General features: G+C 44.3%; 1 protein-coding gene across 1 annotated transcript in view; it reads right to left on the bottom strand.

Annotated features, from left to right (window-relative positions):
- Positions 1-8,895, bottom strand: part of LOC126391627 (sodium- and chloride-dependent transporter XTRP3A-like) — a 70,762-nt gene that overhangs the window by 5,519 nt on the left and 56,348 nt on the right. The window contains exon 8 of the mRNA XM_050046509.1: positions 2,975-3,176. Coding sequence (XP_049902466.1) covers positions 2,975-3,176 — 202 coding nt within the window. The remainder of the gene's footprint in view (positions 1-2,974; positions 3,177-8,895) is intronic.

The following is an 8,895-nucleotide window of genomic DNA, read 5'->3' as shown; positions in this document are numbered from 1 at the left end:
TGCTCACTGGTCTGTATAGTTAAGCCTTGCCATAATAGCTTATCACAGGGCTTAGGAGGTTATTCACTGAGTGCTGATCCTTTTCTAGAGCACAAACTTCTTGTGTTTATTTGAATATATATATTTAGGTATATATACCAAGACTAAGTGTCAAAGTACCCTCTGAAAGTCTGCTAGATGATGTGAATGCAGCTCTATGAACTATCCCCACTAGGACCATTACTGAGACAATTCAGCTGTTGTACACCACAGCAACAGTGATCCTATGTGCTTGGCCACAAGATGAGCACCTTGAGCCACAAAGAGCGCCAAGATCAAGGCAACACAGACAGAGGTTAGTCAACTCTCAGAGCTACAGAAAGGTGTGGGGAAGAAAGGGATCCCTAGGAATTACAACAAACTGTCTATACCTGAGACACTGGAGACTGCCAAGTAAAGGCTCACAGCTCTGGCTACCCGCCTGAAGAGATACACAAGAGAAGTAGAAGTCAGGAGAATAAATAGGATGTTCTCCACCAAACCATCCAAAGTGTACTCTCAGTGGCAAGGTAACAAAATGAGAATAGATCCACCCAAAGCTGAAACTGAACAATACTGGAAGAGCATGTGGGAGAAGAAGGCATCACATAATACTGATGCTAAGTGACTAGTGGATCTAAGAGCAGACCATAGTGTTCTCCCAGAACAAGAGCCAGTTACCATTACAAGACATCCAAGAAAGAGTATCAGGTATGAAGAGCTGGACAGCACGGGGCCCTGACATGATCCACACCTACTGGCTTAAGAAACTAACTGCACTCCATGAACGCCTGGCAGCACAAATGAACCAACTGCTGATGGATGGGACCAATCCATAATGGATGACCCAGGGACGGACAGTCTTGCTCATGAAGGATCCCCAGAAGGGTGTGGTCCCATCAAACTACCCGCCAATAACCTGCCTCTGTACAACATGGAAGCTCCTGTCGGGCATCATAGCAGCTAAAATGAATAGGTACATGGCCCAATACATGAGCAAGGCCCAGAAAGGAATTGGTAGTAATACCAGGGGAGCTAAACACCAGCTACTGGTCAATAGAGCAGTCACCCAAGACTGCAAGACCAGGCAGACCAACCTGTGCACTGCCTAGATTGACTGCAAGAAAGCCTTTGTCTCAATGCCTTCATCAAGAAATCAATGGGGCTGTGGAAAACATCTCTGGAGGCCAACTCAAAGCTAACTGCATAAGTTGCCATCAAGTGTGACATAATCCAAGGTCATGCACTGTCCCTGCTACAGTCCTGCATATGCCTGAACAGCCTCAGCCAATTCATCATAAAGAGTGACTGAGGGGGTTCAGAAGTGGAGCAAACATCAGTCACCTCCTCTACATGGATGACATCAAGCTGTATGCCAGGAGTGAGTAAGACATTGACTCACTGATCCACCTTACCAGGATCTACAGCAATGACATCGCAATGTCATTTGGACTAAATAAGTGAGGGAAGACGATCAGAACCAAGGGGGTTGAACTGCCAGAGGGCAGCATTGCAGATGTTCGGGACAGCTACAGATACCTTGGGGTCCCGCAGGCAAATGGGAACAACGAGGAGGTAGCAAGGAAGTCAGCCACAGCCAAATACCTACACAGAGTTAGGCAGGTCCTGAAAAGTCAGCTGAATGAAAGAACAATATCCGAGCCATCAACCCGTACGTCCTGCCAGTCATTAGATACCCTGCTGGTATAATAAGCAGGCCAAAGGAGGAGACAGAGGCCACTGATATCAAGACAAGGGAGCTTTTCACAATGCTTGGAGGGTTTCATCCCAAGTCCAGCACCCTGAGGACTCGTGAGCGTCAGAGCCAGTGTTCAGGACAAAACAACCAAGATCCAGGAATACATCAGGAAGATGGCCCCCAAAGATGAGCTGCTAAGTGAATACCTCAGGCAGCAGAAACCTGAAAAAGCAGAAGAGGGGATGAACCATCATGGAAGGACAAGCCCCTGCATGGCATGTACCACTAACAGGTTAACAAAATGGCCGAAATCAAGAAATCCTACCAGCAGCTGGAAAAGGCTGGACTGAAAGACAGCATGGAAGCACTAATCATGGCAGCACAGGAACAGGCACTTAGTACAAGATCAATAGAAGTAGGGCTCTACCACACCAGACAGGACCCCAGGTGCAGGCTATGCAAAGATGCTCCTTAGACAGTTCAGCACATAGCAGCAGGGTGTGAGATGCAGACAGGATGAACGTACATGGACTGCCTTAACCAAGTGGCTGGCTATGGACTGGAAGTCCCAAGGTCACAATGGAAGACACCTCCTAAGGTGGTTGAGAATGATCGAGCTAAGATCCTGTGGGACCTCCAGGTCCATTTTGCCCTCAGTTTCACCTTTATGTATATGAGCGTCTGTGTGTGTGCTCAGCCAAAAACCAACTTCAAAAGATCTCCCACTGTGGCGAAATGGTGCTTCTCTTTACTGGAGAGTGTGTCAACAAGACACTTCTGATTTTGTTTGTGACCACAACCAGTGTAAACAGCACTAGTTGTGGAAAGTAACTAACTACAAGTACTGTACTCAAGTAAAATTATGATATAGTAGCCAATTAATTAATGTGGTCAAATAAAATATACTAGGCTATCAATTTGGAACTCTGCTTAATAATTAAACTAATTACTACAACCAAAATGACCATATCAATAGCTACAAAAAGTAGTAGAGTTCTGATAGTAGAAGCTGGCAAGATTCCCTTTTTTCATTTCACAATAACAGTCTAATTTAAGTCATGCAAATGAACAAGTTCATATGTGAGGTTCTGGTGGTCCCTACATACTTTATACTTCTACTCTATTACATCTTAGAGCATGCCAACCATTAGGAATTATGGACAGGAGGAAAAAATGGGAAATAGCTTACTGGAACTAGGCTGATGGCCACAAGGATGATGATGGTAAAATTTTCATCAACATCAGCCTGGATCTTACCGTTAAACAACTCGTTGCTTATTTTGGACACAACCTTGAAGTCTCGTAGTGGGGTGATGATGGCAGTGACGTTGCCCAGCATGCTGCCCATTCCCAACAGGAGGAGCATAATGAAGTACAGCACTGACCACAGCTGAGACAATGGCATATTCTTAATGGCCTCACTGTACACAATGAAGGCCAAACCTGTCCCCTCCACAGCCTGAAACAGATGAAAGGGAGAGACAACAGTTTATGACTGAAGTGGAATCTGAATTGGGCTTTGACCCACTTTGACTTGGCCTCCTGAAAAGCCTCAGAGAATAGACATACATTTCCTGCATTCAGATGGCTTTTGCTCTACAAAGTAGAAGTGATGAGGTCTTGAGGAAGAGGCTTAGCACACATCACTCAAAACACATCAGGGACTGTATTCTCAAACATTCTGAGAATACTCTCAGAGAGCTCCTAACTTAGCCTAATTTTTTTTAGTAAGGAGTCCGAGCTTGGGAGTCATTTAGGAAAGTTATCAGAGCAGCTCTGAGCTAGGAAGGGACAGAAACTTTTACCTTTGTGAGGAGGTGTGGTTGACCCCATTGCTAAGTGTGATGCATTCTTTTAACAGATGTGATTGGTTGTCAGAGACACGCCATTTTGTGAGCCTGTAAGGTGTGGACACCCAATGGAAATGAAATGAACAGCATCACAATATGAGACTGTAAAAGTTTTGCCCTTTGTTAGTGTGATTGCTCTGCTAATGAAAGGATGAGACAGACCCAAGTCATCACTACTGCACTGTTGCATTTTTCCAGTTTTCCAAATATCTTAGTGTTGTCATCATTTTATTTCTGGTGTTATACCATTAGGTGGGAAATGTGTGTGTGTTACGGCTGTGTGTGTTCTGTGCTGCTGTCCCTTTTTCCCTCCCTTGTAGATCTGCTCAGGTGTGCTGCATTACCTAACGAGGTGCAGCACACCTGACATGGAGGAGGTGCTTAAGAGCTCCTGTGCCAGCAGCAGAGGGGAGAGGCTCTGGTGTGGGGACTGCTGGTCCTGCTGCCTCTCACCGAGGGGATTTTTGTTGTCTTGTTTGCCTGTTTTAATTCTAATAAATCCCATGGATTTGAGTGTTTTTAAAGGTGTTCATGTGATTATTATGGGTCAGTGTTTTGGAGTTTTGCTCGTCCCATAGGGCCGCCTAAGGGTGGGGCGTAACAGTGTGTATCCCTAATGACATTAACCACACATATTATCCCTGCATAATCTAATCTGTAGCTTTTCATTTACTCAGTCATTCAGTGATTCGAGAATATTTGTATTTTTTTTTTGTCCAATGGGGCTGATTAGTCTCTCTGCCTATTATTTTACATTGCTCAATCTACAATTGGAGATAATTCAATTTAGCAATATCTAATAGAATTTTTCTATAGGGCTCAGATAGCCACCATGAGCCATGCAATGAACAACTGCAATTATATCCCTAATGTGCACACAGTGTAAATGGTTTTCCATTCAGGACTGTTGTCTAAACTTGTCTAAAGCTCATTTAGACTGTTACTCCTTTACCTATTTTTCCAATCAAAAGTCCATATTTTGTAGTGTCTACTGATTTTCAAATATGTCTGTCTCCCATCCCTCACTCTTCACCATATTAACTGAACCATTGGCAGCAGAAGCTAGACAAAACACAAACATTAAAGAAATCTAACAGTTCTTGTACAGTTTTATGCTCTCTGTGTACTATTCATACATTCAATCATTCAATCATTACAGAGGAATCATTGAACATTATTGTCAATCATTTACCCTTATTTGGTGGGGCCCACCACTTGTGGGGATAGGCAGTGTGGTTGGTGCATTTTGAGCTGGGCAGCAGACTGGGGTGGGGATCTAGGCATGCTGACCCCTGGCATAGCAGACTGGCTCTAGTGACATGTAATGTCACCTCTCTAGTGGGCAAGGAACTGGAGCTAGAGCAGGAGGTGGAGCAGTATCAGCTAGATACAACTGGACTCTGGAACCAAATCTTGGAGAGGGGTGGGCTCTCGCCTTTTCCAGAGTTGCCCACGGTAAAAGGTGTCGAGCGGGTGTGGGGATACTTACAAGCCTCCGGTTGAGTGCCACTGTGTTGAAGTTCTCCCCAGGGAATGAGTCGCCTCTATGCGACTGCAAGTTGCTGAAAAGAAGTCTCTGACTGTTGTTTGTGCTAATGCACAAAACAGCAGTTTAGAGTGTGCAGCCTTCTTGAAGTCTCTGGGGGTGTCCTGGAAAGGGCACCGACTCCGGATTCTACAGTTCTGCTGGGGGACATCAACACTCACGTGTGCAACATCTGGGAGAAATGGCCTGCCTAATCTGAACCTGAGTGGTGTTTTATTACTGGACTTGCTCGTAATAAATTGGCCATAGCAAACACCATGTTAAAGCATAGGGTGGCTTGTAAGTGTACGTAGTACCAGAATGCGCTAAGTCAAAGATCAGTGTTCGACTTTGCATTCATATCATCAGATCTATGTCTTGCATACTCAGCTGAAGAGGAAAGCAACTGTCAACTGATCACCACCTGGTGGTGAGTTGGATCTGATGGCAACAGGGGCTGCCAGAGATACCTGGTAAACCCAAACATGTAGTGAGGGTGAACTAAGAATGTCTGGCTGAGGTTCCTGCCTATGAAGTCTTCAACTCACACCTCTGGAAGACATTTTCGTGAAAACTGAGCAGGCCATGTTCAAAATCTCAATTATGGAGGCAGCTGCTAGAAGTTGTCGCAGCAACCTAAGATCCCACTGGTGGGTACCAGTTAAGTTGTAGAGGGAGGAATATGGCGGTCACCCAAGCAAAAGCCTGTGTATGGGAGGAGTTCAGGGAGGCTATAGAGAGGGACCTCAAAGAAGTTCTGGCAAACCTTTAGATGACTCAGAAAGAGAAAGCAGGGCTTGTCTCAGACTGTGCTCAGCAAAGGAAGAGAATTACTGACCTGGACTGGGGATATTGTCGAGTGGAAAAGGGTGTGCTCCAATTATCAGGGTATCACACTGCTCGGCCTCCACAAAAAAGTTTATTCCAGGGCAGTGGAAAGGAGGCTCCGACTGACTGTCGAACCTCAGATTTAGGAGGAGCAATGTGAAGCTCGTCGTGGCCGTGGGACAGTGGACCAGCTCTTTAATCTTGCAGGGCTGCTGAAAAGTTCATGGTAGAGTGCCCATCCAGTCTACATGTGTTTTGTGGACATGGAGAAGGTTTATGACTGTGTCCCATGGGGAGTCCTGTGGGGGGTACTGCAGGAAAGTCTCTGACTAGGGTCGTTGATACAAGCCATCTGGTCCCTCTATGACCAAAGAGAGAGCTTTGTCCATATTGGCACAAAGACAAACATTTTCAGTGGGCGCTGGTCTCCGCTAGGGATTTCCCTTGTCACCAATTCTATTTATAAAATTAATGGACAGAATCTCAAGGTACAGCCCGTGGGAGCAGAGTGTCCTGTTTGTATTTGCATCTCTGCTTTTTGCGATGATGTGGTTTTATTGGCTCCATCAAATGGTGACCTCCAGCACACACTGCAGCGATGTGCATGAAATGGTCTGGATGAGAGTCAGTACCTCCAAGTCTGAGGCCATGGTTCTTTATGGGAAAATGGTGGATTGGCCCCTCTGGGTTAGGAGAGAGTTACTGCCCCAGAGGGAGTTCAAGTACCACAGAGGTCTTTTGCATGAATGAAGGTAAAATGGAGTGTGAGTGTGAGATGCAGGTGTTGCACCAGACCGTTGAGGTTAAGAGGGAGCTGAGCCAGAAGGCAAAGCTCTTGATTTACTAGTGCATCTATGTTCCAGCCCTCGCCTACGGTCATGAGCTTTGGGTAGTGACCAAAAGAATAAGAACATGGATACAAACCACTGAAAGGAGTTTCCTCCATAGGTTGGCTATGGAGACAGGGTGAGAAGGTAAGACATCTGGAGGGAGTTCAAAGTAGAGCTGTTGCTGCTTTGCGTTGAAAGGGGCCAGTTGAGGTAGTGACACAGGGGACCACCTGCTAAAAATAGGCTGTAGACTGCTTTCCCATTGCTAGTAGACTAGAGCCATGTACACAGCTCTGCAGCACACAAATATGCCCTTCTGCCCTTTTGTTTTTCTTCTTACTGCTGTGTCACATTCAACATCACGGACAGGCTGGAAAACAGGTTGGTAAAGAGTAGAAAGCAGCATGGGGGCCACTGAAAATGTTACATTGGTTACTGCTTTTTATATATCTCTTATTTAGTCCCTTTTTCAAACTCAGTGCAGACAAATTTGAATCAATATTCGCATTCTGCTTGGGCAAAGACGTATGGTATTTTGTGGTAGCCCGTCATTGCATCTAGCCAGTAAAGGGGATAAAATTAGTGCGTTCACCTGGGTGTTGTGTTTCTATCACTGCCAAATGAAGCCAGCACTGAAAAATACCCTTGACTGCTGCAACTGAACCACTTTGAATCATATTCCTCAATTTATCCTTCTCTGCACAGCTTCCTCATTTAAACAAGAATCACATACAAATAATGTTATCACGTTAAAAAGGGAAACATTTCACGTTAAGACAACATAGGTGATCACATTATAATGTGAAACGATTTGTTATAATAAATAACAATAAATCATCCTTTTCTGACTTTAATGCTTCACATTAAAACAATATATGTGATTATGTTAAAACATTACAACATTACATTATAACAAGATAAGTATATTATAACAATAAAGGTTTCTTGTTATAATGTGAAAATATCTAGTTAAAATGTGGAAAACATCTTGTTATAATGATTAAGTTATCACATTATTATGTGATACTGATCCATGTTTTTCGTCTGGAGTGACAGTGATATGCTTCAGTATTTTTTAAATGGAGGAAAGTAACACAGACCACAGCTAAAAACTACAAAGTTTTTCATTCATTGTGATGTGTAGGTTGCAGGGTTTTGAAAGAAATGCAGCTTACACACCAGGCTTTTTGTATCACTACTCCAGAGTTTCGCTGAGTGATAGCCAAGGGCTATGATGCATGCTGCAGGTCTACACACCTACGGGTCCCATGCGGGTTCTGGAAAGCTTACTAGAAAATATCAACACATTCTTACTCCCTAACTGGCAAATATGGTTCAAATGCTTCAAACCATGATGCTCTGGGTAACTCTTGCATCGGTTTGGGATGTGTCAGGTTCCATGTCAATGTCTGCTTGTTACATGCTACAATGTCTTTCACACTAAACTCTTCACAGGAAACATAGGTTTCACAAGCAAAACTGCTTTAGAGTTAGGCAACAAAGCTGTTTTGCAACAAAAACTACTTTAAGTACAAAACTATCCTACTTGGTTAGGTTTGGAAAAAGGCTTAGTTTGAGTTGAAAAAAACTGTCCATTACGGTAACTTGGTGAGTATTTCCCCTGAGTACTATGTCATGTGACATACGCCAGTAACTACATTACATGGTTGAAAAAACTCAGTTGACTTTCCACCTGGGACACTGGTCTACAGGTAAAAGTCTGGTGTGTGTTTACCCATCTGTCACCCCTCTCTTCTTCCCAACTGCTCCACTCAGATTGTCTTGCTCTTCCTAGTGTTTTTGGTGCAATTGTGATTGCTCTGGAATTACTTCTATAAGTCCTCAGTCTTGACAACTGCAACTATAATGCAGAACATTGGCTCTTAACAGATTGGTGGGTGTGGTCTTAAAAAAAATCTTGACCCTCGCATACCAGAATGGCCACTCCCTGCTCTGTGTGGGTGACTAAAGCATCGCCATCAAAGAGCATGGATACCAAGAGGCGAAGCTCCGTTGAATTTTTGCCAACAGCCACTAGGGGCGCTGCCGCCATTTTGGACTGTTGAGCTTGGACTGTTGCGCCCAGACAACATGCAAGATGTCAAGGAGAGAGGAGAAAAAAAGTAAAAGAAAACAGTGTAGTGC

Source organism: Epinephelus moara, chromosome 6, assembly GCF_006386435.1.
Source record: "Epinephelus moara isolate mb chromosome 6, YSFRI_EMoa_1.0, whole genome shotgun sequence".
NCBI lineage: Eukaryota > Metazoa > Chordata > Actinopteri > Perciformes > Serranidae > Epinephelus > Epinephelus moara.
The sequence above is the reverse complement of the archived record's forward strand: the minus strand, read 5'-3'. Positions and strand labels throughout refer to the sequence as shown.